The 15,447-nt window shown below is 52.8% G+C and overlaps 2 protein-coding genes across 2 annotated transcripts; both read right to left on the reverse strand.

Annotated features, from left to right (window-relative positions):
• Positions 1 to 9,598: 9,598 nt before the first annotated feature.
• On the reverse strand, positions 9,599 to 12,666 carry LOC136538667 (uncharacterized). Its single transcript, XM_066530630.1, has one exon. The coding sequence runs from the start codon at positions 11,089 to 11,091 to the stop codon at positions 9,859 to 9,861; it is 1,233 nt and encodes a 410-aa protein (XP_066386727.1). The 5' UTR covers positions 11,092 to 12,666; the 3' UTR covers positions 9,599 to 9,858.
• LOC136536467 (dolabradiene monooxygenase-like) lies at positions 12,615 to 14,935 on the reverse strand. The gene is made up of 2 exons (XM_066528751.1): positions 14,450 to 14,935; positions 12,615 to 12,806 (listed from the first exon to the last, which is right to left on the reverse strand). The coding sequence occupies exons 1-2, from the start codon at positions 14,933 to 14,935 to the stop codon at positions 12,615 to 12,617; spliced, it is 678 nt and encodes a 225-aa protein (XP_066384848.1).
• Between the last annotated feature and the right edge of the window lie 512 nt (positions 14,936 to 15,447).

Here is a 15,447-nt window from a genome sequence, read left to right on the forward strand (position 1 = left end):
ATCCATGCTCGTCGTTCATGACGGAGTCGGCATGGCTCACATGGGGCATCCCTCTGCTCCTTACCTATCTCTCGGCGTTTGCGTGAGCCATTCGATCTGACTTAGGAAGCCCGAGGGTCTCTCCAGGTGGAGATCCCGTCGCTTGGATCTTTCCAAGTCCCACCTAGAAAGACAGAGGGCCACCTACGCGCAGTGGTGCCTTATTTCTTATGCCTGGCATGTGGTAGTGGTGGGCCATAGCCAGGCCACATCCTGTCTGACCAGGCGCTGTTCCATCGGGTAAGGTGTGTCCCATCGGTCAGGGCGCATCCCATCGTATCCCATCCGCATTGAATGGGGGAAGGGAGAGGGTTTTTCACCCCCATTGTTTCGCCTTTCCTCGATCGTGCGCCTTTCCTAACCGTTGTGCCTCTTTTTTTAAGTAGGGGAAGGGAGAGGCTTTTCGCCCCATTCTTTCACCCATTCCTCATCTGCCATCTCTTCTCTTTCTTCCTTCTCGCTAAGAGTGTCTGAGTGCTGCGGTGGTTCCTAGGAGAGAAAAGGGGAGAGCGAGGGAGAGGAGAAAACTCATAGATCCATTTGTGAACCCGGAGTGAAATGTCAGGCTGGAGGTCATCCATCGTGAGGGAGTCAGTGTTGGATGCCTTCACCAAGAAGGGGCTGGTTCCGCCGAAGGAGGTGGTGCATTGGAGGGTGCCATGCATCGTCGGCTTTGTCACTGTCTATGAGGCTTTTGTCGGGATGGAGCCACACGTGGACTCCTTTCAGCGAGTCTTCTCCAAGCGAGCCTTGTCGAAGAGGAAGATGCTCGGTACTACACCGGTGGGAGGTTTCGCCCTTGAAGCTACTTAGGTTGTCCAGTTCATAAAGTTTGATGAGATATCTTCCAGCCATGGTGGCCATACCTTGGCGGGCAGTGTCCCTACCCAGGAGCTGTCTCAACTGCATGAGAAGGTCAGGAGCTCCATGCTCTTCTGCTGAGCATCTATGGGTGCAATGCCCTTGAGGTACCCATTGTGCTTGTCAAAGTCGAGGGAGCAGAATCAGGCAGGGTCCTTGAGGTACCCGTTGCGCTCACTGAAGTCTAGGGAGCAGAACCGGGCGGGGCCCTTGTGACGGTGGTTATGTCTGGCGGCATGTGCCATGGCCTCTCCTTTAGCATCAGCTGATGCCGTCAAGCAGCCACAGTAGTATTTGGAGTAAAAGTAGTCAGCAAATGTAATCGTTAAGTTCACAGGGGAGCCCTCATGTGAATAGTTTTTGTATCAATGAATACATCAGTTCTGTTTTGTGATAGAATCACTATCTATTCCTAGTTTTTTTATCCTAGCATAGCTTTGTTTTTATCCTTTTTTTTGCACCTACCTGTTTGTTCCGTAGGCTGCAACTTTTAAGAACCTTGGCATGGCCCGCGAGGCTCGGCTGCTCGTAACCGTAGGTCATGGCGGGGTGCGCTTGGTTGGGAGTAAGAACAAAGTCACGTAGAGAAATGGAATGCGCTTTCGTTCGGGAAAAAGTTTTTACCATGTGATAGTAAAAAAGAGAGGTAGTATTTGGTATTGTACCTCATGGAGCCCCCGAGCGACCCGGGCTGAAAGTGTTCTGGCTAGGGTGCTTTACAGGAGCAAGTGTTGAATAAAGAGGTAAGACCAAATTTAGGGAAAAACGACGTAGTTGTTTAATGTTCCAAGTGTTGGTGAGAACGTTGCTGTTGTCGTCCTTCAGTCGGTAGGCACCCGGTCGGATCACCTCGGTCACCGTATAGGGTCCTTCCAATGATGGAGAGAGTTTGTGTTTCTCCTTCGTTGACTGGGTCCTCCGGAGTACGAGATCACCGATTTTAAGGATCCTCCCCCTGATCTTCCTTTCGTGGTACCTGCAGAGAGTTTGCTGGTAGCGAGCAGAGTGGATGATGGTTGTCTTGTAGGCCTCCTTGAGGAGGTCGACTATGTCTTACTGAGCCTCCACAGCTCGGTTGCGGTCGAAAGCCTTCACTCTTGGGGCGCCGTGGTCGAGGTTGGAGGGTAGCACTGCTTTAGCTCCGTAGGCCAGGAAGGAGGGTGTGAACCCTATGGATTGGTTTGGGGTCGTTCTTAGGCTCCATAGGATCATTGGGACCTCTGTGACCCATCGCCCGACATACTTGTTGAGTCGGTCGAAGATGCATGGCTTAAGTCCTTGGAGGACCATGCCATTGGCACGCTCAACCTGACCGTTAGTACGTGGATGTCCGACCAAGGCCTAGTTGATCCTGATGCCATATCCATCACTGAAGTCCAGGAACTTCTTCCCGGTGAAGTTAGTCCTGTGGTCAGTGATGATGTAGTTAGGAACGCTGAATCGGTAGATGATGTCGAGGAAGAATTTGACCGCCTCTTCTGAGCAGATGTTGGTGATGGGCTTGGCCTCTATCCACTTGGTGAACTTGTCAACCGCTATGAGTAGGTGAGTGAAGCCGCCCAGGCCCTTTTTGAGGGGTCCTACCATGTCGAGGCCCCAGACCACAAACGGCCAGGTGATGGGGATGGTTTGAAGCTCTTATGCTGGCAAATGAGTTTGCCGGGCGTAGAATTGACATCCCTCACACCTACAGACAACCTCCTCTGCATCTCGTAGTGCGGTAGGCCAGTAAAAACCTTGGTGAAAGGCTTTTCTGACCAGTGACCTTAGGGCCACATGAGATCCATAGATCCCAGCATGGACCTCAAGGAGGAGCTACTTCCCCTAGTTGGTAGGGATGCACCTCATGAGCACCCCCGATTGTAGAGTTCATCATCGAGCGCGACGAAGGTCTTGGCGCATTGAGCGATTCATCGGGCTTTAGTCCTTTCGGGTGGGAGAACCTCCTCGAGGAGGTAGGCGAGTAGCGGCGCTCGTTAGTCGGTTGATCGAGTGCAAACATGGCGACATCAGCGATTGACATCATCATGGAGGCACTAGGGTCGGAGCCCCCGAGCGCCGGCTTCGCGTTGGGGTCGGAGCCCCGGGTGCCATCTTGGCGTCAGGGTGTGTCTGGATCAGACCTTCCAGGATGCGGGTGGATGGCTCATGGAGATCGTTGATGAAGATCTCGCTCAGAGATGGATCCCGTCTGGCAGCCAATTTTGCGAGGAAATCGGTGGCATAGTTGTCCTTTCAGGGGACGTGATGCAGCCCGATCCCCTAGAATTTGTTCTCGAGCTTGCACACCTCCTTGCAGTATGCTTCCATGAGGGGGATTTTGTAGGAGGACTCCTTCATGACTTGGTCAATGACCAACTCTGAGTCACCACGGACGTAGAGTCACGTAGCGTCGAGCTCGATGGCGATGCACAACCTGTTGATGAGGGCCTCATATTCTGCAGTGTTGTTTGAGGCTAAGAAATGGAGGTGAATGACGTAGCGGAGCCTACTCAAATCCAGGGAGATCAGAACCACTCCAGCCCCCAAGCCGGGTGCCATTACAGACCCGTCAAAGTACATTATTTAGTACTTGTGGGTGACGTCCGGGGTCGGTACCTACACCTCCGTCCATTCGGCGACAAAATCCATGAGAGCCTGAGATTTAATAGCGGTATGGGGGATATACCCGATGTCGTCGCCCATGAGTTTGAGTGCCCACTTGGAGATCTGTCCCACGATGTTGTAGTTGTGGATGATGTCCCCGAGCGGGTATGAAGTGACGACCGTGACTTCGTGGTCGGTGAAGTAGTGCAGGAGCTTCTGGGTTGCCATTAACACAGCATATAGGAGTTTCTGCACCTAGGGGTACTGGACCTTAGGGTTGGTGAGTACCTCCCCGATGAAGTATACGGGCCATTGGACCTTAAGGTGGTGTCCTAGCTCCTCCCTTTTGATGACCAGGGTGGCGCTCACCACATGGTTACTTGCCACGACATAGAGGAGGAGGGGTTCTCCCCGTTCGGGAGCGACGAGGATTGGGGCCAACGTCAATGATGCTTTGAGGCTCCCCAGAGCCTACTGAGCTTCCTCAGTCCAGACGAAGGCATCTGTCTTTTTGAGGAGCTTGTAGAGTGGCATCCCCCATTCGCTGAGCCAGGAGATGAATCAGCTCAGGGCAGCCAGATAGCTGGTGAGCTTTTGTATGCTCTTGACATTGTGTATAGGGCCCATGTTGGAGATGGCCATGATCTTTTTCGGGGTTGGCCTTAATGCCATGCTCGGACATGATGTATCCAAGCAGCTTCCCCTTTGGAACCCCAAAAACACATTTCTTGGGATTCAATCTGATGTTGAACCTTTGAGGTTTGTGAACATTGCGGCCAAGTTTGCGATCAGGTCGCAAGCTTGAGCCATTTTGACCACTATGTCATCAACATAGATGGTGATTGTTGGTTTCAGTCGCTCGACTTGATCAGGCTGATCGAGCGGGTCGATTTGGTCGGTGAAGCACTATTGCATCCACCTTTGGTAGGTGGCGCCAGCGTTCTTGAAGCTGAAAGATATGGTTACATAGCAGTACGAACCATACGGGGTGATGAATGAGGTTGTGAGCTCATTGGACTCTTTCATCGCGATCTGGTGATAGCCCAAGTAGGCATCTAGAAAGGAGAGGATCTCGCAACCCGAGGTGGAGTCGACTATCTGGTCTATACGCGGCAAAGGAGAGTGATCCTTTGGACATGCTTTGTTGAGGCCAGTATAATCAATGCACATTCTCCATTTCCCAATCTTCTTTTTAACAAGAACAGGAATGGCAAGCCAGTCAGAGTGGAATACCTCTCTGATGAATTCGGCTGCCAGGAGTTTGGCGATTTCTTCACCTATGGCCTTGCGCCTCTCGTCATTGAAGCGACGTAGGCGTTGCTTAGCGGGCTTGGAGCCCAGGATGAGGCACAATGCATGCTTGGCAATGTCCCACGGTATGCCCGGCATGTCAGATGGCTTCCATGTGAAGACATCGCGATTGGCACGCAGGAAGTCGACGAGCTCACATTCCTATTTGGCTAGGAGCTAGGTCCCGATCCACATCGTCTTGGTTGGGTCAGTGGGGTCGATCCCCATCACCTTGTTTTCCTCGAGTGGGAGGAAGGCTGTCAAGGAGATTGGTTTGTTGCAGTCTGAGACTGCTGGGGTCGATGACTCCTCGAGCTGTGGGAGCTCGGACGAGTTGATGACCGTGGTGGTGAGCTCAAAATGCTCGCGGTCACACATGGAGGCGTGCGAGAAGGTGCTGCTCACTGTGATGACGCCATTTGGTCCTAGCATCTTTAGCTTGAGGTAGGCATAGTTGGGGATTGCCATGAATTTGGCGTAGCATGGCCGCCCCAAGATGGCATGGTAGGACCCTAGGAAGTCCACTTTGAAGGTGAGGACCTCCAAGCGGAAGTTGGCTCGGTTGCCAAATGTGACGGGCAAGTCGATCTGCCCGAGTGGGTATGCCTGCGCTCCTGGGATCACCCCATGGAAGGGAGAGCCCGCTGGGCGGAGTTCCATCCGGGGGATGCGCATGGCGTCGAGGGTGTCGATGTAGAGGATGTTGAGGCCGCTGCCTCTGTCCATTAGCAACTTGGTGAGGCGCTTCTTGTGGACGATGGGGTCAACGATGAGCGGGTAGCGTCCTGGTCTCACGATGTGGGAGGGATAGTCCCTCTGGTCGAAGGTGATTGAAGATTCCCACCAGCTAAGGAAGGAGGGGACGGTCGTCTCAGCAGCGCATGCCTCCCTGTAGCGCACCTTGTGCTAGCGCTTGGAGCAGATGGCGTCGGATCCACCGAAGATCATGATGCATTCCTTGGGGTCGAGGAAGCCATCCTCGTCCTTGCCCACCATGCCTCCTTTCTTGGCTACCGCCTCTTTGCCATCTCCTTCTTTTGGCCCGTCGGCCTATCGCAGGAAACGTTTGAGGAGCTCGCAGTCCTTGTAGAGGTGTTTGATAGGGTAAGCGTGGTTGATGCATGGGCTATCCATGAGCTTGTTGAAGAGGTCAGGTAGGCCCTGCTAGGGCTGCTTGCCCGCGTGATTAGCTATGGCGACCAACGCGGCGTTGTCCAGTTGGCACCGATCTTTTTTGTTCTTCTTGCCCCTTTGTGTGGAGGGGCCCTTGTCTTGGTCCACGCGCTTGGCCTTGCCTTTGTCCTAGCCTCCGTTGAAGACATGTCCAAACTGCCTCCTCACCGGAGGCGTGGTTAGTGGCAACATCAAGCGGGTCACAGGTGGTACGGGGCTTTAGACAGCCAAGCTTGTGGATCAGGGACTCATAGGTCGTCCTAGGGAGGAATGCACTGATGATGTCTACGTCGACGACATCAGGGAGGGAGTTGCATTGTAGGAAGAACATGCAGATGTAATCCCGCAGGGACTCGCTAGGCTCTTGCTGGCAGCTCTTGAGGTCCCAGGAGTTACCAGGGTAGACATACGTCCCCTGAAAATTTCCAATGAAGACCCTCTTGAGGTCCACCCAGTCACGGATGTTGTTGTATGGGAGGAATTCAAGCCATGCCCGAACATGTTCCCCCACGCAGATGGGGAGATATTGAATGATGAAATGGTCATCATTCGCCCCTCCGGCTCGGTAGGCGAGCCGGAAATCTTTGAGCCAAATACCAGGGTTCGTCTCCCTAGTGTACTTGGTGATGTTGGTGGGCGGTCAAAAGCGCTATGGGAATGGCACTCTCCGAATACGCTGGCCAAAGGCCCATGGTCTCAGGCCATCTAGGCTAGGACTCCGGTCATCTGTCCAGCGACCATGCATGGGGCGCGTTTTACCGCTCCCCTCGATGGTCTAGCCAAGGCCCATGTCACCTGCCCTCATCGCCGCCTGAAGGATGTCATCATCATACCAGGCCTGATGTCGGTTGCTGATGACGCTGCGAGCGTCTTGGTGCAAACTGAGCCGTTCGCATATCGATGGTCGGTGTGGAGCAGGTGCTAGGTCGGACCGTAGCGCAGCCACGGCCTCCCGAGCCACGCTTGGTGACTGTAGCGGTGAGCGGATGGAGTGATCCATTTGGTGCGTCCCCACTCCCCTAGTGGGGAGAGAGGGCATGAGTCGGAGTCGTGATGCAGAGCTTTCCTCCTGTTGAACGGCGGTGGCTTCCACCAGGGCCCAGAGGTTCCGGTAGACCGCCCGCTCCTAGGGGTCGATGGGCTCGGGAACGCCACGTAGAAGCATTGCCGTAGCGATGATGTTTTGGCTACCCCAAGTGAACTATGGGGGGTCATTCCCCTCATTCATGATGTCACGCTGGACCTGGCGGGTGCGACCTTGGGCGCCACTCACCAGGTCACGTGCATGGGGCGCAACATGCTGCACCGAGCGCGCCGGCATAGGCGACGACTGGTTCTGCCACTGTTGTCGTAGCTTCTTGGCATGCTCTTGTGCGAGTGCGAGGGCCCCCGCATGCGGGTCCGGAGGGATGTGAGTTTGCACAGACTTCGCTACCACCGACGGCTATCCTGGAGCATTCCTCATAGCGCACTCCTAGGATGGATGATGGCTAGGCACCATGTCGCCGATGCTAGATCCGTCGCTCTCAACCTCATCATCTAGGAGTTCGTGGAAAGTGGTGGGAGCGTAGCTCGCCATTCCCACAAATTCAGATGTGGGAGGGGGCGGCGCCAGCGTCCTTTAGAGCCCTAGAGCGTACACGTCTATGAGGGATCTGAGGCCGCAGGGGAACTGGTAGTGCAGTGGTTGTGGTGTGGACAATGTGGTCCCTCTGGATAATTGGCGGGAGATAGTAAATAGCGAGTAAATAATAGTGCGTACATTACTCACAGTGGGGTTTGAGTAGAGAGTATGCTCGGATTGAAGCGCATGCGCCTCGTCGTTGAAGTCATTGGGTGTCCCAGAGCTGATAGAGGGCGCCCCTCCGACGGGCATCGGGATGGTTGCCTCCTCGTGGAGGTGTAGTACGCTGAGCCGGTCGGCGACAAAGTCCAGGTTTCTGAAGAGGAAGGCCTGGGATGGCTCAAAGATGGGTGGAATCTATATCCCAATTGGTGGGAGTGCGGGAAACTCCAGTGAGCCAAAGTGAGTCATATCGCTTGAGCCCGCCATGGCGAAGGTGACGGAAAAGTGGGCCATCCGATGACCAAAAAGTGTGAACGTACAACGTCTTCCCCACGGACGGCGCCAACTGTCAGTGCAGAAAGTGACCAACACGTAAATATTTGTAGTTTTGCTGTACATTGTGATCGGAGGTGGCCTAGCACTCAATAACATAGGGTTTATACTGGTTCAGGCGACGTGCCCTACGTCTAGTTTGAGTCGGTCGGTGACTTTATTCCTGAGCCCAGATGCTCAAAGTTTGTTGTGGGGTTACAAACGAAAGGGAGAAAGATGGGCATACAAGAAGTCCGGTCGGACTCTGGTCTGAAGGGCCGAGAGTGCCGGGAGCTCCGCTATGTGCTAAGTGTTTGAGCGTGCGCTCTGTATAACTTTAGAGTGTCTAAAGTTATAGAGGGTGAATCAATGTAAGTGAACTGATCGATCTATCTGTTGGGAGAGAGTGCATCCCCTTTTATAGATGAAGAGGATGGCCTTACAAGAGAGAGATAGTGTACGTATGCTAAGTCTTGTTGCCCACGCTGGCGGGTACCAGATAATGGTAGGCGCCCACAATACTGTTTAATGTCAGATACACGTGGGAAGTTGCGTCGTCTTCTTCTGGTATGGCAGATGTTAGCGCTTGCCATACTGTTGATGCCCAGAGGCATGCAAGGGGTTTTACCGTGCTCGTCCGGTCTGGCAGTTGTTGCGGGCCCCCACAACACTGTAGGTCAAAATGTCGGCACCCACAACACTATTCTGACATGCTTGGAAGGTTGCAGGGCACTCTTCCAACATGTCCTAACGGTACTGTCCTGTAGGTGTACAGGGTAAGGTCCTCGGTCTTGCGGTTGACTTGAGTGCCTTACCTTACTTGCGTCGTACGTTTCCTGGTCCTTACCGAGCGGGCATCCCCGGTCGGTTGGTCCCAGTCAGCTCTGATTGCGCCAGTCGAAGAGGAGCTGTAAGCAGGGGTTCGGCGCATCCCCAGTCGGAGACGCGGGTTGGAGTCGAAAGTGGTGTTTGGGCAGGCTTTCCGGTCGGAGAGGCCGTCCGGAGGCGGGCCAGAGTCGGAAGCGAGCGTTGTTCCTCTTAGTAAGACCTTCCGGTCGGAGAGACGGGTCGGAGTCGGAAGCGGGTGTGGTTCCTCCTCGGCTAGGCCTTCCGGTTGGAGATTTGGATCGCCCTTTCGGTATGTCATTTAGGTATTTGGGCCGGCCCATGAGTTGCGCGTCGTTTGCAACGTTGTCTGCTGGGCCGAGCCTTCGCTGGTGAAGTCGGTCCACGAGGGACCCCAGGTTTATGAACACGACAAAAAGTAAATAAGAAGACAACTACACTTAATAGAGAGTGATGAAATAATATAACAGAAGCATAGGACAAACTCTGCATATCTTTTTTTTAAACAACTCTGCATATCTTTATTGTCCTGTAGTAAAGATTGATAGTACAATTATAATCACACTCTTTCTAGGTATAAATTTAGTAGCAACAGGGACATAGTTCACATCACAAATCACATGATTAGTTTATAATGTTATAAAATTATTGTAAGGTTTGGCCTTAAGCCAGAGCATGGACTTCTTTTATGAGAAAATTCCTTCATTGCCATTGAAAACTATAACCATCCCTTCCTTGCCATTCAAAATTACATGATCCCTTCATTGCCATCAGTTTTAGATTTTCTGTTCCCTCATTGCCACTGCTGTTACAGAGGAGTCACGGCGTGACTTCGCTCCCGTTCCCAACGTCCAAACACCATCCGACGGTTCAAAAAAGTACCTCCCAGCGGCGGCTGGGCTGATGTCACCATGCTGCCACGGCTGTGGTGACGGCGGCGGGAGGTAGGTCAGTCCGTCAGTCAGTTAGGGGCGCCCCCCCACCGACTGTGCGAGCTGCTCGACCTTGACGGCGATCTCCGGCGGCACCCGCACGGCGGGGCGCGGCCGCTCCTTGCAATGGCGGAGGTCCAGCCCTAGTGCGTCCGACACATCCTCGGAGCTCCACCCGGCCCACCGGAGCGAGTCGGAGCACCGGTCGGCCTTGAGCAGGAGCGCGTCGAGCACCATGTCTGAATCCACCGCGGCAGGGGCGGCCTCCTCGCCGTCGAACACACCCCCGGAGGCCGCCACCTCGACCATCTCCATCACCTCCGTGTCCCTCCACCTGCCCTGCCTCAGCACGTGGCCCAGCCGGTCAAGGTAGCTGTCCACCCAGTGCGGGGTCCTAGACCGCCTGGCCGCCAGCGGCGGCGACGCGCACCCGGAGGACCGCGACGACGTGGTGGACGCCTCCGACGAGGACGAGTCACGGTGGCGGCGGTCGGACGCCGCGTCGCTCCAGAACTCGATCCAGCGCGGCACCTTGCCGCCGCACGCCTCGTCGAGGCTGCGACGCGTGCACGGCATTGTCGCGGCGGCCTCGCCGGCGTGCTGCTGCTGCGGCGCCACCGGTGTCGGCACCGCCCGCGGGTCCAGCGGCTGGAAGCAGGCGTCGAGGGTGAAGAAGTGGAGGATGTCGAGGCCGACGCAGAGGACGCGGTCGTCGGTGACGAAGAACACCGGGTTGCCCGCGAGGCAGGGGCGGCAGGACAGGAAGCAGCGGTTGAAGAGCGGCACGAGCAGCGGCGCGCGTCGGATGGCGGAGCGCGCGGTGCTCCGAGACCTCATCTCGCGGACACCCATGCTGTGGTACCTCGGCGAGAGGACGGGAACAATCTTTTGGCCGTGCGCCCGGCGTGAGCCCGTGGAGGCGCTGCACGCGGTGCGCGCTGTGGCCATAGGCCCGTTCCACCGCGCCGACCGCGACCTCCCCTTCCCCGACGATGCCAAGCTCCCGTTCATGCGGTACCTACAGGACCAGTGCGGCCTCGATGTGGATGGGTACGTCGCGGTGGTCTCCCTGGAGCGCGACCGCATCCGCGATGAGTTTGGCGCCGACGACGACTCGGACGGGGCCGCCGTGGAGATTCTGGAGAACGAGGAGAAGCTGTTGGAGATGCTGCTGCTGGACAGCTGCTTCGTCCTGGTGGTGAGCTTGATGCTCAGCAAGAACGGCACAGGCAACGCCGCCGACAGCATGACGCGGGTGGCGTCCATCAGCAAGGATTACTTCATACTGCACATGGCCGTGGCGCAGCACGCCGACGACATCAAGCTTGACATGCTCGTGCTCAAGAACTAGGTCCCCTTCGGAGCCGTAAAGCTTCTCGCCGCGTCGTGCCCCGGGCTCAAGCTCCGGAACTCCGTCGAGGAGCTCGTGCTCGGATGCTTCGACGACATGTGCCCCAAGCGCGCGCGCCGCGCCGGCGACAGCGTGGCCGGCGGCGGCGAGTTCCATCACTTCCTGCACCTCTTCCACTGGTCCCGCGTGCCCAAGGACAAGTACTTCATCCTCTCGACGCCATGGACGCTCCTCAAGATCAAGAAGGAATCGGAGCGGCTGTTCCCCTGCTCCATGGAGCTTCGGAGGTCAGCGGTGCTGCGGCGACCTAGACATGTGGTTCTGGCGACACCCGGCGAGCCCCGTGGCTGTGATGAGCGTCCCGTGCTTCCACGTCCACGAGTACAGCGCGGCGGTGCTCCACAACCTCCTGGCCTTCGAGAAACACTTCTACTGGGAGCACGGCGCGTGCGTGACGGCGCATGTAGCGTGGATGGAGGGCCTGGTCCGTTGCCCGCAAGACGTGGGCATGCTCCGCAAGCTAGGGGTCCTTGCCATCATGCGGGGAGGCAGCCGACGCCGAGGAGGAAAGACGCGCCGCGGCGCGCGTGGACAGGCGGCGCAGCCCCGCCACGTGCGCCGCCGGGGTGAGGCTGAGGCCGGCCATCCGTCGGTCCACGTCCACCATTGCAGCAGCCGCCGCTGCTCAACGCCGCCGCCGCCAAGCTTCCTCCTGCCTTGGACAGAGGAGGCGCGGAGATGAGCCGAGGTGGTCTGCTTGGGTAACGACGACAGCCGGAGGAGGAGCGAGTGAATGCGCTGTTGTAGTAAGAGGCCGGTTGGGAAACGGGGAGACGAGTGAATGCGCTGCCGAGAACATCTGCCGAGAACATAGAAGTACTTTTTGAACCGTCGGATGATGTCTGGACGTCGGGTAAGTCACGCCGTGACTGCTCTGTCACATCAGTGGCAACGAGGGAACGAAAAATCTAAAACTGATGGCAGTAAAGGAAACATGTAATTTTGAATGGCAAGGAAGGGATTGTTATAGTTTTCAATGGCAATGAAGGAATTTTCTCTTCTTTTATAATGTTACACCAAAGGCCTCTGGCATATCAAGTTCTTCCAACTTGGCGCCATTGGGCAAATCCCAATGAAAATGGTAAAGAAGGCTAGCAAGCGCCAGCTCTAGGCTGGCCAGTCCGAGTGTGATACCAGGGCATATTCTCCTGCCTGCTCCAAACGGTGTGAACTCGAAGTCATTACCCCTGAAATCGATACTGCTATTTTCAAATCTTTCTGGCCTCAATTCCTCTCCATCACGCCATAATCTCATGTCCCTTGCTATTGCCCAAGCATTCACAAACACCTTGGTTCCCTTTGGCACATCGTAACCAATAACCTGACATGACTCGCGACATTCTCGAGGGAGCAAGAGTGGTACTGGAGCATGTAGCCGTCAAGTCTCCTTGATCACCAGCTGCAGATATCTTAACTTGACCGGATCATCTTCAGTTATCTTGTCTTGTCCTTTGAAGGTCTCCCTCACCTCTGACTGGGCCTTATACATGACTTGCGGATTCTTAACAAGCTCCGACATTGCCCATACCAGAACGGTTGATGACGTTTCACTCCCAGCAGAAAAAATATCCTGCAGTACAATCTTACAATTACAAATTGGAAAACAGGACATTTACATTGATTCTCATGGGGCACGCTAAAAAATCTTAATATTCTAACAAAAACTGAATTTAACAATCAATTTGGTAGACTCTAATCAATGTTGATAATTATTCGATCTATTGTATTTTCTAAACAATATCCACTTATATCATTATGAAAAAACCACATAAGTTACCCCTAACTGTGCATATAATATAAATTAATTACCCACCTATGCTATCAGGCACCAATGCAACATCATCCAAAGTAATCCCAAATTTTGCATCTAAATTACATACCATGTCATTATGATGGATAATCTAAGAAACCCCTTATATTACCATCTAATAAGTTCCTATTTCTGTCATTAATTAAAATAACTAAAATATCTTCTTAAATTTACATCTAACTTATCAATATATGCTAATATGGAACATTTAAATCACCAATAAATTACATCTATATGTATGTTTCTAAGTGACCCATTTCTATTAGTCTTAATATATAAAACACTAACTTAAAATAAACATACATGTTGTGCATACACTTTCACTAAAGCACAATGGCATAACTCAATTAACAGTATAATTGTAATTAAGCATCATAATTTTCTTTAAAAATAATTACTAATATAATTTGTTAATAAAAAAATTAATATCTTTGAGGAACGAAGGAGGTTGGATACACCAAAGTTGTCTTGTGGATATGACACCTCCGGTATTCAAGATCCTTTTATAGTAAACAATGATTACTGTATATCCTCTTGAGTCTTGAGGTTAGCATCGTTACTTCCTTAGCCCCTCCTAGATCTTACCTCAAACTCTATCGTCGATTTAATTTTGTGTGCCGTGGTGCAGGCTTAAACTACAACTTTTATCATACTAGTAAATAACTCCATATGTTCTAAATTGTAAGTTGTTACATCTTTTATAGGTATTATTTTTTATATGCACCTAGATATAGACTATATCTAGATATATAATAAAAGTTATGTACTTAGAAGAGCCAGAATGATAACTTAGAATGAAGGGAGTACGAATGGATTTTATTATGACCTAAATTCTTTTTTATAAAACTAAAAAAAGTTCTAACGAAAAGATAAGCACAAGATATTTGACTTAACTTGATCGAGGATTAAAAAATATAGCAACTAACAAAATCAAAATTTAAAGTCAACACGTAGATTTACGATGTCTCGTCATATGGTTTGCAATAAGAGACACCGAGATTTAAGCTGTAGTTTTAACTAAATGTTTGAAGCCAGATGGATGTGCTCCGCACAGGGAATGAATACGGATAGAAAAAAAATATGTATTCACAACCGTATATAGATAAAGACATAAAGTATATCTATATTGTGGTAGAAAATAAATTAAAATAATAGAACAAGGATGCTTAATAATTTTGTTAGTTGTAGGTGTCAAACATGACCTACTAATGTTTAGTGTAAAATTTCATTTGTCTGCTGACGCTAAATTAGAACAAATAGAACATTAAAGAACAAAGTATCATATGCAATGGAGTTTTAAGCAGATCTTACGAAAATGACGGTGCTGACTACTATCTCGTTGGTGAGAGCAAACTGCAGGCCACCGCTGCTCTCGTCGGAGATGGAGCGGAGGAGGCGCGCACCTCGGCTTCCCGGACGGGCCGGAACGAGAGCACGCGCCGCTGGCTGAAGATCTCGAGCATGCACAGCTTGCGGAGCTCACGCCAGTGGGCGTTGTAGGGGGAGCAGATGATGTCCTTGCCGCCGCAGCTGATGGTCTCGAGGGTGACGCCCAGGTGGCGGTTGCAGAAAGCGAGGTCGTGGGTCCTCATCACCTCCCTGGCAGCCTCGGCGGAGGAGACCACCAGCGTGGGCACGGAGCCGAAGCGGAGCATCATGAGGGGCCCGTAGGTTCCGGACATCTCGCGCAGCGCCCAGTGAGGCAGGTCGCTGAAGCGCGACAGGAGGAGGTGGTGCAGGCTGCCGATGAGCGGCAGCTGCCATGGCCCTGGTGGCAGCCGAAGCGCTGGTGATGGCTTCGTGCGCGATGATGTGATGTAGCTCCGGATGAGCCTGAGGAGGAGCGCGAGGAAGACGAAGGCTATAAGAAACGGGATCTCGATGTCCATTTTTGTTTTTGCCAGGGGTTGGGACAAGTTTGCAGCCAACCACGTGACAATGAGAATATCGAGGAGCTAGCTGACACATAAAACGGAGAAGTATCAATCATGTTATTCCTACACCACCGGTGTATATACTCCCTCTGTCCCTTTACTTCTGTCGTTGTAGCTCCTAGGTTCATCAAAGACTCTGTGAATATAGACAGCAGGGGCGTCCAGGTGCAGGGCAAACGCAGTGAATGCAGACGTTCAAATCCTATCTCCAAACGACAGTCAATACGGGACGGAGGGAGTATTCCTTTGACCTTATTAGTGTTTCAAGGAGATATTATTCTGCGCATGCCGCGCGCGAGCCTTCAAGATAATAATTATTATGAATGCGAACCATTCAAATTATATCAATTCACATGCATCCACTATCGGAAACAGTGAGTTTGCCGTGAGTTTGTCGTGTGCCATAGGCACTCGGCAAAGAAAAAAAAAACACTCGATAAAAGATTTACCGAGCGTAACACTTGGTA

Source organism: Miscanthus floridulus, chromosome 2 (assembly GCF_019320115.1).
Source record: "Miscanthus floridulus cultivar M001 chromosome 2, ASM1932011v1, whole genome shotgun sequence".
Taxonomy (NCBI): Eukaryota; Viridiplantae; Streptophyta; class Magnoliopsida; order Poales; family Poaceae; genus Miscanthus; species Miscanthus floridulus.

Excerpts from the sequence above, each read along its gene's own strand:
- LOC136538667 (XM_066530630.1), bottom strand. The coding sequence starts at position 11,091 with ATGGACGCCACCCGCGTCATGCTGTCGGCGGCGTTGCCTGTGCCGTTC.
- LOC136536467 (XM_066528751.1), bottom strand. The coding sequence starts at position 14,935 with ATGGACATCGAGATCCCGTTTCTTATAGCCTTCGTCTTCCTCGCGCTC. Across the intron at positions 12,807-14,449 it reads GGCCCGTCCGGGAAGCCGAG|GATATTTTTTCTGCTGGGAG; the intron begins GTGCGCGCCTCC and ends ATTGTACTGCAG.